Source organism: Ovis canadensis, chromosome 17, assembly GCF_042477335.2.
Source record: "Ovis canadensis isolate MfBH-ARS-UI-01 breed Bighorn chromosome 17, ARS-UI_OviCan_v2, whole genome shotgun sequence".
NCBI classification, from domain to species: Eukaryota; Metazoa; Chordata; class Mammalia; order Artiodactyla; family Bovidae; genus Ovis; species Ovis canadensis.
This window is the reverse complement of record NC_091261.1, coordinates 67,378,045-67,397,406: the sequence shown is the minus strand read 5'-3', so window position 1 is coordinate 67,397,406 and position 19,362 is coordinate 67,378,045. Positions and strand designations below refer to the sequence as shown.

General features: G+C 36.5%; 1 protein-coding gene across 12 annotated transcripts in view; it reads right to left on the bottom strand.

Annotated features, from left to right (window-relative positions):
- TAOK3 (TAO kinase 3) overlaps positions 1-19,362 on the bottom strand; it is a 186,371-nt gene that overhangs the window by 31,141 nt on the left and 135,868 nt on the right. For 11 of the 12 annotated variants that reach the window (XM_069557946.1, XM_069557948.1, XM_069557949.1 and 8 more), the window contains 3 exons: positions 16,438-16,605; positions 13,801-14,007; positions 3,310-3,444 (listed from right to left, as the gene is read on the bottom strand). In XM_069557946.1, coding sequence (XP_069414047.1) covers positions 3,310-3,444; positions 13,801-14,007; positions 16,438-16,605 — 510 coding nt within the window. Of the gene's footprint in view, positions 1-3,309; positions 3,445-3,685; positions 4,062-13,800; positions 14,008-16,437; positions 16,606-19,362 lie in introns of those variants that run through there. The other variant, XM_069557958.1, reaches the window with a different exon arrangement.

Below are 19,362 nucleotides of genomic sequence, written 5' to 3'. Positions count from 1 at the left end.
TAGGGCCTCCATTCACCTATAATAAAAACTCAAGGAAAGCACATCTCAAGAGTCCAAGAAGTCAGATGAGTAATTCTGAAGAACTATAAAAATAACTCTTTTCTTCGGACAACAAATTAGCCCAGTATGAACTTTCTTACAGAAAAAGAAAAAGAAAGGATAAAATAAAAGAGATTCTACAAAATGCCCTTCCTTCTAATTTTTCAAAATAAGGTCAATAACTTCTGCTCTTAAGTTACATATATATATATATATAAATTATATACATATATATACGTGTAAAGTATCCTTAGAGTTTACTCTGGCATCAAGGTCCTTTGTTGCAAATGTAATTGTGCAACAGTCCATGATAATGTAAAAAAAAAAAAAATCTCAGTTTTAAGGTGCTAAAATAATAAAAATATCTAGTAGTAAAAGCCAGATCCCTGGCTTAATATATTTGTCAACAGCCCCATTCAAAAGCACAATGTAGAAAGAAATGCTAAGGGGAAAAACAGCAGAGCTAGGCCTCTTATAAGTTTATGTAGAAGAGGTAGGCTGATAAGAGAAATTTGAGGAATTGCGATCTTTTTTTTTATCAGTTTGCAAGCCTGTTTAAAACAGACATCACTCATTTATCTAGTAACTGAAAAAATAATTTCTAAATTCTTTTTCTTTTTGCTGTTCACTTTTAGATCACTCTGTGGCTTGCTAACACTTCTGCTAGAATGTTATAAAGAAAGAGTAAGACCAAAATAAATAAATCAGTATAGTATTTCTACTAACCATGAGAAGTTAAGTTTCAACAGTGACTTGATTATTTAAACCCCAGTCTTTCATTTTCCCATGATCTTGTTCTTACTTTTATGTCATTTTAAGGAATTTTAGACTTTCTCATTTGAGTAGGGATCCACAAAAAATAATAAGGGGTGAGATAAGTTTAAAAAAATTAGATACTTCCTTCTGATGTTCCAGTATCTTGATTTATATATTCTTATCGGAATCAGCCTTTAAAATAACATAATGGATAGTGGAACTGTAGTAATCGATAATACATATTAAAATATCCATACCAACAGTTAAATTGTCCAAATAGGACATGGAACAACACAACACGACACTACTTTTCCCTTCATTAATTTTTTTCTCCCTAAAAACCATTCAATACAAATACTGCTGAACTCTAATAAACTTACATCAATCCCACTCTGACTCCCAAATGATCACATTTGAAGAAGATAAACCATAAACCAACTTATTCTCTGACTACAGAAACAGCCTATCAGCCACTCTGTTTTTAAGTTAATGCAAGTGCAGGGGCCTTCTAGCAAATCAAAAGTCCATCAGATAGACTGATCCCAGCTGTTCTCTGAATGGGCACTAGGAAGCCTGCAGGATTCAGAAGGGTTCCTAAGGACTCTGCCTGTGGCCCTGAGATGGCCTAGTAGGGAAGCAGCTTTCATCATCCACAGAGAGGGAGACCGATGGCTGATGTACACATAGAGTAGCCCTGGGTGAGTCCACAAATGCAAGCGTGAGATCATTCTGGCATGGCAGTAGTGATCTTCCTGGGCAGCAGGAGAGGTCATGAATATATGATGTGGGAATGAGGGTGTGGCAAGTTGACAGAAGAGAACCTGTCCCAGAGAGGGAAAACCCACTTGGTACAATGCCTGCTTCAAATATTGAAAACCTGCTTATGGAGCCCTGAATCTCAAGGGCTGTTCATTTCAACATGCACAAGTCTGGATAAAGGTACAAGTCTCACAAGAGTCAGTGGTAAGTAGTCATATTCCAAACACACCATATTTCTTATGGTATCAGGTATCATGGTATGAAGGTATTTATTCTTTAATAATTTCATGATACTTTATTTAGACTCAAAGCATGTTTTATAGTTGGCTTAAACAATCATTAGCAAATACAGAGTGGACATTTTAAGATCTCCATTACACAGTATGGCATGCATTTAAAATGAAAAATTGTTCACTGAAGAGAATGCAAGAAACTTCGATACAAAGGAACTTAAACGCAGGCTTATTTATAAGCAGCCTAAATTAAATTGCTTGCTTTTAGACAGCAGCAGGCATAGCAATATGTAGGTGCTTTAACTTCCATTTTCCTTATATTTTGGGTTTTTCAAAATTACAATCCATTATCAATCCCAAAGATAAACGAAGCCTTTTAAAACACTTGAGAATTAAAAGTGGAAATCAGATTTTAAAAATAGGACAAGAAAAAAATTATCATTTCTGGGTCGGCCTTGGATGATGTCATCATAGGTTCTAAATGTAATAGCCGGGCAGTGTACACTAACTCTTCCTGCCCATGTGACCTCTAACATCAATTCAGGCAAAACAACTAATATTTCAATAATTTTTTTGGCTGAGAAGTGAGATTTGGAAGCAAAAGATTAAAGAGAGTTTAGACTGCTAAGGATGAAACGATGTGAATGTGTGTGTGTGTGTGTGTATGTGTGTGTGTGTGTGTGTGTGACTCTAAGTGCGCACGCGCACGCGTGGGGGGCCGAGGGGAGGAGGCATGAAAACTAACTCTTCCAGCACACACCCCTTTTGCTACTACAAGGGCATCCAGCAATCACATTTGCAATAGTAAAAATGCTGAAGGATCCTACAGTATCTTTGCGCCCACAACCATCCCCACCCTCTCTTACAAAGCCCTTCTTGCTCTCCGGGTGCCAGGAAATTCTTCAGGGGTTAAATGGGGAAGTGCAGCCACTACCATTGTTGAAATAAATAAATGAATGAACCAGAACGAACCGGCAATCCATCCCTGGGAAGCAAGTATCTTATTTTCTACAATTATATACGTTAGCCAGCAACCATATATATATATATTTTTTAATTGTGTTTTATCTTTTGATGTGTGTGTACACATTACAGACACACATGCATCTATACAAAAAGGAGCATAGTGCCCTGCATACACACACATCCAATACCTTTAAAATATTTTTTAGCATTATTATTTCAATGAAAAGACAAACAGCATTTACAAAATTAGATACATTAGCGACTTCATCTCAAAGGCCTTTTATTTTGCACACACAGCATATATAAATACACACACACACACACACACACACACAAAGGGTTTTTTTCCATGCCATAGACAATGCTAAAATATCTGAGATCAGGTTGCTATGCCAACAGATTTTTTCTAAAATGAATAAAATTATTAGGAGGGAGAAAACATTCTTGACTCCTTTCCTCCCATCCATGAAGCCGAGAGAAGCTCAGGGAGGGCGAGAGGCTGCCAGATGGGGAGGAGGGGAAGGAAGGGAAGGTGGGTAGAGGGGTGTTTGCTTACCAAAGATGCTGATTTGATCGTGGCAAAGCGCTCTCTGTTCCGGTAGTGGAGGGCCTGGCTCTGAACTGACTGGGTAGGCCGCGGCTCAGGCCTGGGATCGCCGTGGCCCGCCTCATCCCTTATGAATACATGATCCTGCAGAAATGGATAAAAACAAGGAGAAAGTCCAGCTGTGCTCTTTCCTCGCCGGCTGCCTCTCTCTCACCCCTCTTTCTGCACAAGCACTGCTGTTTGAAATGCATAGTTTAGCTCTCTGCTAGTCCCCGCAGCTCCCACGGTACAAAATGAATAAGCAACACATTGCAGCCTTCAGTTAGGAATGTCAGCTGATCGCTAGTGGGATGCCTTCTGAATCCCTGGCAGGCTTTTTCTTTACCTCCAGAATTACATATATGCAAAAGAAAAAAAGAATAGAAAAAACAAGGCAATGTACAGACTCCTTAGAACAGTTTGCTTAAAACGCTGTAACCAAATAATTCCTTTAAAAATGTCATGTCCATGTCTAGCAAGGAAGATGCTGGTGGCTTTTAACATAAAAGCGAGCCTCCGCCTCATTCCCTTGAAAGATCTGCTTTCTCAATTTAATTTTATTTGAAATCTGTTCGGTAGGATCATCGTTCTGCCTAGAACCAGTGTAGGCTTGTGCTGAACTGCCTCTCTATCTTGTGCTGGGAAGATTCGGCAGTCACTGAGGGATCCTGCTTTCCAGTCATGATCGTACACAGTTCTAGCACCTTCTCTCTACAGCTTCTGAAAGGATTTTTTTTTTAGATTTAAAGAGACAGGCATACAATTTTAACTAAATGATACTTTCACAGATTCTTCCTCAACTCTGTGTCGGTATGGTCACAAGAGTGAGTATAGCTGGAATTTAATGCCCTTGACTGATTTAATCAAGTCTGTGCTTCTTGATGGGCAAAGATGATTAATCTTATTGTAATGCCCAATGAAAAATAACATTCCCTGGAAGGATAATAATGGATGTTTCTTAAATGCCATTGAAATGACTTTTAAAGGGGAAAATGCTTTCAAAGGGCGATGCTTTGCTCTATAAAAGATGAAGTGGTCAGTCAGTAAGTAGCACTAACCTTTCAGAAAAAAAATACTATAATAAGTAATAACTCAGAAACATGTACAACCATGGGGAATTTTCAAATAGTACATGTTCAGGACGGGGAAGGAAAAATTAATTCTCTTATTGCCCTGGGGTTTTAGGAGAAACCATTGTGAGAAGTCAGTTTTGCATTCTGTCTCTGGCTATTTGGAATCTTTTATAATTGCTCTTTCTTTCTTCAGGAAATAAAATTATAAAGAGGTTTAAAAAACAAAATTTTGTTCTACAGTGTAAAATGTTGACAAGTCAAAACATATAAACTCCTTGAGGAAAATTAAATTTTACACCCAGGTTTCTAAGTAAAAGAGAAGAGCCATGATTACATTTATCATTGAGCTAATTTTCTTTTCCCTTTTATAAAGTTAGAATGCTTCAGAATGTTGCGAGGGTATCTACCGTACATCTATATTTAGATTTTTTTTCAGAATTACTATATTGTGGCCTATTTTGCTTTCAAATAATGAAAGTACCTTTAATGCCACTAAGGCATATATATCAAATTTGTGGGGTGCTCTACCTCTGTGCTATCCAATAAGATAGGCTTTAGTCACATGAATATTTTAATAAAATAAAACATAAAATTCAGTTTCCCACATGGATATTTTAATTAAATAAAATGTAAAATTCAGTTTCTAAGTCACACCAGCTATGTTTCAAGCTAGCCACTAACTATGGCTACCATACTGAACACTGCAGACATAAATAATTTCTATCATTGCAAAAAATTCTATTAGATAGTGCCATAGATTAAGAATGCATCTCAACCCATATTTTTGAAATTTGTAAAAAAAAAAAATACTTGATAGGTCAACTTAAAATTTTCTTATTATTTCCTTGGAAATCTAAACTCTTATTTCACTGGGCAAAGAGAGATTAGGTGCAGGATATGTGCACCTAGATTTACGGCTGTAAAGATGAAGGCCCTGAGATCTACTGCCATTCAGATTATTTATTAATAAATATTTATTCTGAACATTAACTTCAAAATCAACCTTACTTAATATTATAATCCCAGAAAAGCAATAAGGTTCTAAATGCCAACAATCAGAAGAGAGAGGCTCAGCAGAGGCCTGTGGTTTTACAGGTCAGAGTTTTGGTATCAGTCAGCTAAGTATACTTACTGAGAGGGAGCTCTTCAATGCTGTGGCAGCAGCTAAATTTCAAATTTTAATAACTTGGTTTATAAAGTTAACCAGTGACACTAGAATCCACGCTATTCATATAACAGAATAAAACAGAACACATTCATGTGCAAATAAGTATAACTCTAATATTAGTTTTCTATAATTTTCTAATAATTTTCTCTCAGATAAAAATTAACACTTGTAGGTTAGGACTCTACTGATCAAATTAAAAGTCACATCATATTAGCTAAGTTTTTAAACTCAAGGATACTGAAATACACTGGAAAAATTAAAATTTGAAATCATAGTGATTTTAGTTTACATGTAGCAAATTAAATAACCAACTATGGCATATTTTTAAAATAATGCTATTTTAGAACTTAGTCTGAGAGAATAGGTCCAAAATTTTAATCTACTTTAAGTATAGTAAATAATATTAAAAGTATAATCCTTTGTGTTCTTCCCCATTTTTTAAAAAATTTTATAAAAGAATTCTTAGTTCCTGTAGTAGCTTCTTGACAGAGATCACAAACATTAAAAGTCTCCAAATATATGAGAGACCACAAGATGAGGCAGTATTTTCGTCTAACAGTGGATATCTACTTCAAGAACACAGGGATAAATTTTAAAATATTCAACACCACTGCTTAAAGTTCAAAATTCTACAGACAACTTAAATAATAATGCAATTTTAAAATTAGGGCAATGTGACTTGAAAAGCAAGTAAGAACTGATTAAACTATCAGCTTTATTGGGTATGTATTCTGTTGGTTATATCACCCCTTCAAGCAACAGCCCCTTTGAGAATGACTGTACCTGCCTCTTAGAGTTTCCGACATGAACACATTTTAAGATCAATACTGGAGAGGGTCAATTTGCTATTTTATGCAGTTAAGCACCACTGCATATGATTTACAAATGAAGATGAGAGGGCCAACATCTTCTCTGATACTGAAGAATGATTTTTAGAAGTTTAAGAACAAATATCATGTTTTACTCTACCAAGACAATATATATGACTTGCTTATAATTTATCCTTAAAATCTTATTATCCAGAAGCGAGCAAAATAGCTCTCTGAAATATACGGTTTTGGGACCAGTTTTAAGTAAATTTATAGTGTCCTTTCATTATAAAAGGAAATAAAATTTCTTCAGATTAAAAACTTTACTATTATTCCCTGGACAAAGGGCTTTACTTTTATGTAGAAGTTTTCCCCTAAATGTCTGACTATTTATGCTTCTGAAGTGATATGATGTGGTCACTCACTCAGAGTTTCTAGATTAACTTGAAATTAACCTTGGAAACCACTCCACTGGACTCTGTTATGCTTTCAGTATACCTTTATCACAGTCCTCATCATACTTAAACTCAGCTGTGCATGAGACTGTGAGCTTTCTGAAGGCAGAGCAAATGTGGTTCAAAAAACCTCAGTCTTTGCAGCACCTATCATGGCGCTTGATACTTTGCGGGCATTCAAAAAATGTTTGCTGAATAAATAAGCTCAAGAATATAGGTCTGAGAAGATTCTGAGAAAGTGACTTTTTTTTTTATTATTTAACAGAATCCTAATTCATATTTCATAAAAACCTGTCACTTTGTACTTTAAGGCAGTTGCAAAACAGTGACACACACACAAGCACATCTTTACATGGGAGGATTGGAGGGGATCTAAGAATGGTTCTTTTCTCTGGTGATAAGAAGTCTTTTTATAGATTCCCATACCTTTCATGCTGTGGAGAAGGGATCAGCAAACTCACCATCTCTTTTGTTTTGTTCACTTCAAAATGATTAAATGATTGCCTAAGCAGGTGCAACTATCAAAAACTTTACTAGAGGAAGGGGAGAAGATGGAAAAGGGTGTCTTCACCTGGAAAGATAGCTGTTAAGGAGAAAAAATGACTGGCAGAACACTGAAAGAAGGTACCATGGAGGGGTGGTTTGTACGAATGCTCTGTTCAAGAAACATTATCTTCATATATTAATTTACTTTTACTTGGCCAAATACAAGTTGAAGAGTCAAAGAAACTGCCCTGAACTCTTCAGCAAAAATAATAGGAAAGGCCACTGAAGCAAGTGAAAATTAAACTAGAACATCCTATCCCCTCAAGGACATTTCTTTTTTTCCTCTCATGAAAATGGGGAAAGCTGTTCTTTTTTTAAAGAAGGGGAAAAGAAAACCCTCACTAATACTGATTAATAGGAAGGGTCAAGGAAAGCTTTAGGAGTTAGAAGAGAACAATTTAAAAAAAAACTGATCTCTAAACAGGGGCCATGATGACTAAAGTTCATTAGGCATACTGGAAACAACAAATTGATTAGTGAACAAAGAATTTTAATACATAAGTCTCATGATCTATATTAATAGAAGGCAGTAGCAAGCAAAAATTATTGATTGTAGACTTTAACAAAATAAAAATATACCTTTCAATTGACAAATTAAAAACAACAGACTTTTGCTGCTTAGAACAAAATTAAAATCTGCTTGCTACTGCTGTACCCAATGGTTAAGGTGTAGAGTGGAGGCTCAGAGGCAGCCTAGGCTACAGCAAAAAAAACAATCTGGATTAAGAGTTTGCCCTGGACTCACTTGTAAATAATCAAGAACTGAGGTGTAGAGTTGTGTCCCATTAAAGTTCATCTTCATGTTAGTTCACAAAACATTTATTGGGTGCTTACTATGTGATAGGAGTTTCCCAGGTGGCGCTAGTGGTAAAGCACCTGCCTGCCAATGGAGGTAGCCTAATACACACAGGTTTGATCCCTGTGTCAGAAAGATCCCCTGGAGGAGGGCACAGCAACCCACTGCAGTATTCTTGCCTAGAGAATCTCATGGACAGAGGAGCCTGGCAGGCTGCAATACAAAGGGTTGCACAAAATCATACAAAACTGAGCAACTTAGCATGCATACACACACAATGTGATAAGATACCCGGCTAGGTGGTATTTGAAGAGAGGTGTCCTGGAGAAGCAAACAGTCTAGAGATGTAGTGATATTCATGTTATTGGAAAAAGCAGTGTGGCAACACTAGAACGGAGAAAAGAAGTAAGTGCCTAAAGTTTATTTTGTCAGAATATACCTTTATTTATTTATTTTTTGGATTGTCTGACTTTCTTCCTTTTTCTTTTTTTAAAAATTTATTTATTTTAATTGGAGGCTAATTACTTTACAATATTGTATTGGTTTTGCCATACATCAACATGAATCCACCACGGGTGTACACTTATCAAACCATTCTTGTTCAAAAGGAAGATTGGATTAGGATTTCTTCAGGGCCAGGGAAAGACCAGTATAGAGGCAAAGATTGTAGAGAGGGAAGTAAGTTGAAATTCTGGTGTTAAAGGAAAATTTTCAGTGTGCCACTTTGTATTTTTGGGGCTTGATCTATGATAGGTCTGTCTTCCTAAAATCAGGGCATCTTTATTCTGGATGCAGAACAGTTAGTTGCAAATCACCCTCTTAACAGCTATACATGGCCCTTAAAAGTAAGTTTACTTCCTATATAAAATGGGTATTCTGTTCATATATATGATTTGACTAATTTAGCATATGTCTGCAATCTTAATTGTAACAGTCAAGAGCGGGGAAAAAAATAATTCTCCATCCTTATTCTTACATTTTAATATTTATTAAGCAAGTTCTTATTGTCAAGAGTACTGTTATCAGAGACAATCTATTTGTTTAAGTCTTTCAAACCATAACAATAATATTTAATATTATTCAAGCTTTTTAAACCATTATGTTCAAAATAGCACGGTGTTTAGTATCTGGTAAACAATTTATTCACTATGTATTTTTTGTTTGTTAATTCACTCATTCCTTAGATATTTACTGAGTGCCTATGCTGTGCCAGGCACTGTTCTAAGGTGTTGAGATACAGCACAGAACAAGGAAAGCATAATTTTAGCTATGATGGAATTTACACCCAAATCATGAAATAATGAATTAGTACATAGTATAATTTTAGATAGTGACAAGTATAGAAAAGACAACGAAATAGGATAATGAGATAATGGGTAGGACATTGTTTATAAAATGATAATTCAGTGATGCACAGGCTTTTCTATATCAAGGCATCTCTTTACCAAACAACTTGAAAGTCACATTAGACATTTACTCTTTTAAAATTTACAGGAATAGAAGCACAAAATTTTAGAGCTGGAAACAATGTTGGAAATCATACAGAACAACTCCTTATTTTACAGATGGAAAAACTGAGGTTTGGAGAGGTTTGTGACTTGTCCAAAGCAAAATAAAACTAACAGTGGCAGACAGAATTTAAAACTAGTTTCCTCATTCCTAGAGTCCACTATCTAACTTTCTGTTGAGAGTTTAAGATCCTACTTTATGTTCCCAAGTGAAAAACTTTGAATTCAAGTAAAAAAACAAATATGAAACTTGTGAAAAATTTATTTCTATTATGTTTAAAGATTTGAAGCCCAAGTATAAGGCTAAATGGGTTTCATGAAGAGATACCATTATTTAATATTAAGTTTTTATATACAATGGGCTTCCCTGATGGCTCAGATTGCAAAAATCTGCCTTCAATGCAGGAGACCTGGGTTCTACCCCTGGGTTGGGAAGATGCCTTGGAGAAGGGAATGGCAACCCATTCCAGTATTCTTGCCTAGAGAATTCCATGAACAGAGGAGTCTGGGGGGCTATAGTTCACGGGGTTGCAAAGAGTTGAACACGACTGAATGACTAAGCACACATATATAACATGCTCTATTCTTCTAGCCTGCTTCTATGTTTTCCTTTTTTAAATTGTGGTAAAATAAAGTTACCATCTTGATTATTTTCAAGTATATGGTTCAGTGCTGATACACTTATAATGTGTAACTATCAGCATCATATCACCCCTATAACTCTTTTCTTCTTGTAAAACTGAAGCTCTGTGCCCCATTAGATAGAAATTCCCTATTAATTCTCTCCCCAAATCCCTAGTAACTATCATTGTACTTTCCATGAATTTGATTATGTTAAGAGCCTCATATATGTGGAATCATACAGCATTTGTCTTTTTGTGACAGGTACATTTGTTCCACTTAGCATAATGTCTTCATGGTTCAACCACATTGTATTAATGGCATATGGCAGAATTTCCTTCCTTTTAAAGGTTGAATAATACTCCATTGTACATATATAACACATTTTGTTTATTCATTCATCATTTACATTGCTTCTACCTCTCTGCTGTTTTTGTGAATAAGGCTGCAATGAACATGGGTGTACAAAAATCTCTTTGAAACCCTGCTTTCAATGCTTTTGGATATATACTGAGAAGTGGAATTGCTAGGTTATATGGTAATTCTAGTTTTAATTTTTCAAGGAACCACCATTTTCCACAGTGGTTGTACCCTTTTCAATCCCTACCAATAATGAACAGGGTTCTAATTTTTCCATATCCTCAGCACCACTTGTTACATTCTGTTTTTTTAAACAGTGGTCACTCTAATGTGTGTGATGGCTACACACATGGGTGGTATCTTACTGTAGTTTTGATTAGAATTTCCCTAATGACTGATAATGTTGGACATCTTTTCATATGCTTATTGATCATTTTTATATCCTGTTTGGAGAAATGGTGATTCAAGTCCTTACTTTTGATTCCAGTTTTTTTTTTTCTCTTTCATTGTTGCTGTTGCGTTTTAGGAGTTCTCCATATATTCTGGATATTAATCCTTTATAAGATAGATGATTTGCAGGTATTTTCTCCCATTCCGTGGGTTTCCCTTTCACTCAGTTGATTGTTTCTACTATCTTACTTCCTTGCTTATATTTTAAAGTTAACTAATTCATAGTTTTATTTGCATATGTTTTTCAATATTTTCCATCACATTACCACTATATTTAATAATTAAATAGAAAAACATTTTAGAAAAATTTTCCTGACAAATATTTTCTGTATATCAAACACAACTACCTTCTATTTCGGGTTATAAATTAAAATCTTATCTTCTTAAGATTATACCAAGGAGAAAAAGGCACTGAAAGGCCCATATTATTACAAGAAAGCTCTATATCAGCCTGCAAAAATTAAAATTAAAACCTCCAAATGGTTCGAGACCAAGGTCTTCTTTCTTGTTGATTATGCCAGTAATCTAATTTTGTTGATTATTCCAGTAATCTAATTATCTCTCTTCTAATTTGGGGTGCTCATTGAGATGTCCTAGAGTAAAAAGATCCAATAGAATTCCTCTTTTTGCTCTCTATCCCCACAAAGCCCTAGAGCTAAAAGAAAGGAAAAAGTCAATATCTCTCAGCATCCATGATAACTCCTTCTAAAAAGAGAACCCACCAAAACCTTTTCCACCCTTCAAATACATGACCATTTGCCCATGTTTAAACACGGCTGACTGACAATGCTGAACTCTTAGCAGATTTCTTCATCTGCATGGTATCACTCGTTTCTTCAAAATGCTTTTATGGCTTTCTAATAATCTGGGTCCTTGCTGTCACTCTGGTCCCAATTCACTCTCCACATAGCCCTCCAAGCTCTAATTTCTCAGATTTTTTCCCCTTTTCCTTGAACGTACAAAACTCCTTGTCTCAGGGCCTTTGCACATATTGCTTCCTGACTCACCCTCATCTTTCACCCCAAATTAGCTAACCTCTATCTGTTTCTGAAGTTTGAGCTTACATGTCACTTCACTGGGGAGATTTTCCTCTACTCCCCAATAGAATAAGTCCTCCTTTTACCCAGAACAAGTTTTATAATTACACAATAAATTTACTTGTGTGATTATCTGCTTAATCTCCCTCACAGATAATAAGCGCTATGAAGGCATCTTGTCGGTTTTGTCTGTATCCAAAGGTACTACTACAGTTAGTTGCAGATAACAGGGGTCCCCACCAATGTTTGTTGAATAAATGAGTAAGTTAATCAGTTCAGAAAATAAACGTGATCCCTCCACTATTCATGACTAGGCACCAATATATTTTCACATGCTCTTCATCCTTACCTGTTTAATTTTCTTTTTCTCCCAATAAAAATATACCACCAGCAGACATCTAAGTGAAAAAATTCTTAAACCTGCTCTCCTACTGGAGTTAGAATGTAATCACTCATATTTATTAAAATGAGTACATACAGCAGAGAAGGCAATGGCAACCCACTCCAGTGTTCTTGCCTGGAGAATCCCAGGGACGGCGGAGCCTGGTGGGCTGCTGTCTATGCAGTACCACAGAGTCGGACACAACTGAAGCGACTTAGCAGCAGCAGCAGCAGCAGCAGTACATACACAACTCACATATACCTAATATGGAAAAAGTTATAAAGGATTCTTTTCTACAGTTCCATATTATGAAAGTGAAGTGAAGTCACTCAGTCGTGTTTCGCTCTTTGCGACCCCATGGACTGCAGCCTATCAGGCTCCTCTGTCCATGGGATTTTCCAGGCAAGAGTGCTGCAGTGGATTGCCATTTCCTTCTCCAGGGGATCTTCCCGACCCAGGAATTGAACCCAGGTCTCCCGCATTGCAGGCAGACGCTTTACCGTGGGAGCCATTAGGGATGAACTGCTTACCTAAGGTATTAAAACATTTTTGGAAATTCCTCCAAAAAAATCATTGATAATTCTGTGAAATACTCATCTTATTGCTTTGAAAGAAGCTTAAAAATCATTTTTCATTTTTAAAATAAAGCACGTCAAATTATAAATCATGATAGGCTTTGTATGAAATGAATGATCCTCCATTGGAAAAGTAAAGTCAAAACAAAAAACAGAATCATTAACTCAAAAGTCAGACTATTTAAGCTGACATAGAGCTGGTCTTAGAAGAATTAGAAGTGATAAATTCAAGAAATAACAAAAAAGAGTGGAAACTTTTTCTAAAACGAAAAGTATTTTGAGACTACTCAGTAAGAAACATGTATCTGAAATACTTCTAAAAGGTCACAACCAACAGGTTTTACTCAGAAAGCTTTTAAGGTCAACAGTATTAAGGTTATCGGTTTAGAAAGGAACTTAACTGGTTTCTTTGACGTGGAGATTTATGGATTTATTTGTTTTTGTTTATTTGATGGTGGTGGACATCAGAGTAACAGGAGAGGAATATGAAGAAACAGGCACAAATACAGCTTGCCTAGTCCTTCATTATCTTTTTTACCGAAAAGAACTATCATGTGCTCAGCTGAGTTCCATAATTTCAGTTGTAAAGAGGGAACTAAAATATCTGAATGCTAAGTGACCTGAGTTGGCTTCATAATGATAGGCAAAGCCTAGCACTGTGAAGGGGATCATGAAACTTACTTTCTTGTACACAACAGAGGAAGTGGAATTTACTGGGCTTTCATCATCATGCATCATGACAAGTTCAGAGCTGCTATCGTCCATGACCTCTTGCATGCTGTTCACGCTGCTGCCCTGGCTGCCTGTACTCACAGACATGCTGGGGATGGAATGGTTGCTGCCCAGGCTGTCCAATTCCCTGCTCAGGCTGGTTCCATGTTCACTGTCCTATAAAAATGGGGCACTTGGGTTAAAAAAAAAAATGACTGGAGATAAAGCACCAATCCGTTGACTAAGCTATTAAGTACATTCAGTTCTGCAGTGCCAAGTTGCTTTTCTGCCAAATCTGCAAGAAGAAACTTTTAATGTAGTGGCTCCACTACTCCACCACCATTTTCAGACATCTCCAATTCACTTTGATGCTTTCCTCAAGGGCTATTCTGGACATGGGTCATAAGGCTCCAAATGCTGCTACCCCAGGGCTTTCCCCCGTCATATGCAACTATCACACTGTATTGCTACTTGGTAAGCAGAACTAGCCGGGTCAGTTTTCTAAGAGACTTTCAGGAACTCAAGGTGCTAGGGAAAGACTGCAGGCTACTGAACAGGGGATCTCTAGGAAAGCTACAAACACGGCAGTGGGCACTTGAAGTTCAAAGAGGATAAAAAGTGTTTTCAGAGATTTGACAAGCAATATGCACTTTTTGCAAGTCATTATTGAGAAACTTCATATCTGAGCAGGGATATTAATTCTACTGTCCTGGACAGGTAATTAAATTCTGCCTCCCTCAAGCAATTCTATCAAGCTTACCTCTGTAATCTTATTAAATATATCTGTTAAATAATACTGGTATTCATCACTACTAGTCCAAAGACTACTATTTGAGAATTGCTAAAATAATCGGAACATATAATTTATCCATCACAGTGAGTATCTTTTGATACAAGATTAAGTAATATAATTAAAGCAACTTAGCTCCAAATAAACCCTATTTTCAAAGAACCATACTCTGTACCTACATAACTTTAATGAATTGCTACTTAGCCATGGCAATATAAGGAATCACTGACAAAGGTAATTTGAGTAATTTAAAATGATAGATAATACATTATATTTTAAATAGATTTATTTTCCCAATTAGGGCTCCCAATTAAAGGAGCCCATTTGTATATATGCAATCAAGAGATTTTTATATTCTAGTTCAGCTTTCCGAATTTTATTTTTATAATTATTGATAAAATAATTTTATTTTCTTCTATATTACAAAGTTAAACTAAAATTCATCCTTCATTCTTTCCCTCTTTTTAATCTATTTTTAGAAGAAGAGTCCTTTCTTTTGTTCAAGGCTAATCCCTGCACTAATGCTCTTACTGAGATCCTAATTCCTTAACTGTGTCCCTTTCCTCTATCTTCAACGCCTCTGTCCCGGCTCCTTTCCTTCTGCATATAAGTCTGAAGAGACTTGCCTTATATGTTATGTACCTTTCTACATACTGCCCTTTGTCATTTTTCCTTCTTGACCCAATTTATGAATCTCAAAGTGACCAATTTTCACTATCTTCACTTTCTCACTTCCCACTTATTCTACAACACACAGTAAATGACGATTTTACTAAGGTCATCAAGAAGGTCCTACTTGTAAAACCCAGTTAACACTGTTTTTGGTCCTTGTTTAACCTGACTTCTCTGTGGCATCTGATGGTATTTGTAGCTCCCTCCTTAAAGCTGTGTATACTTGCAACATCTGTGATGCCTTTATCTCCCTGGTTTCCCTTTTCTTATGTGGCATGGACTCTCTTTTCATTCTACATTCAACTACTGATTCATCATCATTTTAATGTCCTTGACCCCCAACCAACTACCCTTTACCCAGACCTCTTTCCTATGTTCTGGATTTGTATTTCCCAATCAAATGCTAGACATCTTTATTCAGGCCTCTTCAACTAATCCTTCTTAAACTATTTAAATGACTTAAACTAAAGTCATCTTTCTGTAAAAACTCCACCAGTACACTGTGTCAATAGCATATGATGCCAAGACCTTAGACTCAGCAGGCATCAAACTGAAATCATCCTAAACCAACTCTTCCTTCTTGGTTCTTCTCTGTTCTTGGTACTAACACACTCTAGTCACTGAAGCACAAATGCTCAGAGTCACCATAAGCTCCCCTTCATCTGTCACTGTCAGTGAGAAGCAGTGTATTATCAAGTTCATCTCTCTAGTGTTTCTCAGTGTTCCTTCTCCCCAATTCCCACGGATACTGCCCTTACTGCCTCTTGCATGGACTATTACCCAGAAAGTTATCCATTCAAATCCATCTTACATTTTGATGCCAGGATAATCTTCCTAAAGCACAGCACGAAAGTGCCCCATAACTGCCTGTGAAAAGTGACCCACCTCTTCACTAATCCTACCAGCAGATGACTTATTCTGTCCCCACTATGGACCCCTACCATGTGCTCTACCTCTGTAACACTGTTCATATTTTATCTTATTATTTTTTCAATGTCTCTTTTGCAACTGTGCATGTCTCTTAAGGCAGAGAACTAATTGTAATACATTGTTATTCCCCAAAGTGTTTTTCATAGCATCCCAGTCCAGAACTTTTTCCCATAGTAGGTACCCTATGAGTGTTTGCTAAAAGAAAATCAACCTACTTCTTCATCTTCCTGTGACTCATTCAAGGGTCCATTTCGTGTCTCTTGGAAAAGGATTTTTTTCATTTTCCGGTATTGTAGGTTATCTAGCTCACGAACAGCATCTTTTGTCCTCTGTATAAGGTCAATAAGGACACGAAGTGGACGGTCTCGTCGAACGAAGTCATGCTGATTAAGGGAAGAGAAAAAAACAGAAACTGATAATGAGGAGACATATTTTTAGGTGCAAGATTAAGATGTAAAAGATAAATCAATGTAAAACAGTTCTGTGGATTTTGCAGAAATAACATACAATTTTCATCTCATGTAGTCTCTTATCTTGTATAAATCTCATAAAGTGATAATCATGTTTTTTCTCTTCTTCCTCAAGCCACGTTTTGTGGACTTGTCCTAGAATTTACTTGAGAATTCTTGAGGTTTACTTTGCCATGCAAGTAATAACAATGACTAGAACTTTAAATAGTAGCTGAGAGCTTGAGACTTTCAAACCTGAAACTATGTAATAAGCAAAAGCAATGCAGAGTATAGAATATGCTTGTTATAATCTGCCTCAATCCTCTTTCTCACCCTACACTACACTTTTAAAGACAGACTTCTGAATATTTTGTTTTCTATTTCTGTGGTCATATACAGCGTATGCTTGAAAATGTGGCAATTATTCCATTTATCTCAGAGGTCAGAATTTTGGGAACTTCATCTTCCCTTTACAGAGCTGTACAATGAGAAATAAGGCAAAAGGGTCTCCAAGGGGTTAAAATATTCACCCCAAGTCCATAAGCTTTTCTTGCTGTAAACAGACTTCACTTTCAATATTATCAATGATCGTTAACACACGTTCTGGTTTCCTGATTTCTCAGACAACAGCAGTTTAGAATGAGGGAACAAAAGTAGAACAGAGGACTGAGAACTGTTAGAGTTACTTGTTGCCAAAAAAAGAGTGTTGAAAAGGTATCTGACCACCTGACAGTAAAGAGAAGGAAATTCCATGGTTAACACACCAAGCAACCAATCAACCAAATAAAAACGAACCAGGGTTTGTGGACTATTTTGTAAAGGGGCAACTGTCCTTCATACACTTTTTTTATACTCCCAAGATTTCATGAAATGCTATTATTTCTGAGTAATCAAGAAGTGGCATTATATTCATTATACTTTCTTGAGGAAGGCAGAGAAGCATATCATGTATTTTGATAAGATCACCACACAAAATGATCAAAAGGAGGAGGAGGAAATTTTGCTTTCTATAGTTTCAGTTATGTGGAAAATTCGCTTATGTGAAATTATAATTAGAATATATTGGAAAATGAGGTATTAATGTGGTAGGCCTCAGATGATGGAATGGGTTTAATTTCTTTATAAGTTAAACAGATATAAAAGAGGAGCAGGACCACGTGAGAAAAAAAATTCTGTATGTCTTGCAGTTCTTCACTCTGACTTTGCTGTCCAGGGAATTGTGGCTTTTCCTCCTATTTTAATAAAATATCTCTTTCTCTGCAAAGAGTCCTTTCTGAAAATGAAACACCATTCCTGGAAGGAAGAGTAGCTTGCATATTTGAAGAGGAGAATGCAAGGGAGAAAGCAAAATTATTTGGCTACTTCAGTGCTTATAATTAGACAAGAATAAATCAGTCTCTAGTAAACTTCAAGCTATAACCTAGGATACTGAATTTTAGAGAAGTAGCTCTTAGTATGGAGAAGGCAATGGCACCCTACTCCAGTACTCTTGCCTGGAGAATCCCATGGACGCAGGAGCCTGGTGGGCTGCAGTCCATGGGGTCGCGAAGAGTGGGACACGACTGAAGCGACTTAGCAGTAGTAGCAGCAGCAGCAGCAGCTCTTAGTAATTCTTTTATTTCCAAGGTGAGGAATTTTAGGCCCAGAAGGGTTAAGTGATTCACCTAGCTAAACAATGGAAGAGCTAGAATGGCCACCCAGGTTTCTTTATTTGGGAGTTTGTTTTCTGGTGGTCTACCACAGAGTTGATCATGGTATTAACTGTGACAGACACTGTGACCTATTTATCCTTCATTTCAATCACTTTTCCTTGCCTTTCTTTCTTGAAAGTAGTAAAAAGTATAAGACCTGGATTCCACCTTTCTTTGCAGGTATAATTAGCAATGTGACCAAGTTCTGGCCAAATTCTGAGATATAGGCAGAAACCCCAGAGGAAGGCTTTGTTTTCCAGGATACTCTTTGTCCTGCCTCCTTTCTCCTGCCTGGAATAAAGTTTGAGTTCCGGAAACACAGGAGCCATTTTGTGACCAAGAAGACAAAAGTCAAGTGCAAAGAATGGTAAAGTGGAAGACAGGAGGAGCTACTGAGCTGCTTACAGGTCTGGACTGCTTCTAACACCTCCTTTTCTAAATCCTGGATTTCTTATTGTGGGAGGTAATTAAACCTTAAAATACTTCAAAACTGATACACCCAATGTCTTAAAAACATCTCACAGCCTCCATTGTAAAGTCTGGCCTGAACAGTCAGTTTCTGATTGAATTTCTAGGCTCCACTCTAGTCACTCCTATTCCCTGTTCCACCCAATGCAGTGTACTTGTAGATCATTCTTGTCTCTGCCATGGGTTTTGCACCTGCATGTCTTTTTCCCTGTTGTTCTCTCTGCCTGCAATCCCATGTCTTCACTGTTCTCCAAACTCATACAGTTGAAAGGTTCTCAGATCATTTTCAAACAATGCTTTCATTGTTCTTGGAAATATGTTTACTTTAAACATTTAAATAATACAGAGACAGCAATAAAAGATAGTAAAAGAAAATAAAAATTCTGCCATCCAGAAATTAATATCATTTTAGACACTTTCCCTCTCTCTCTCTCACTCTCTCAGAATGATGGATATTCAGAAATAATTTTACATGAGAAACTTATTACACATAGTAATTTTAAAAATAATTTATTAAATTAAGGTATCTTTG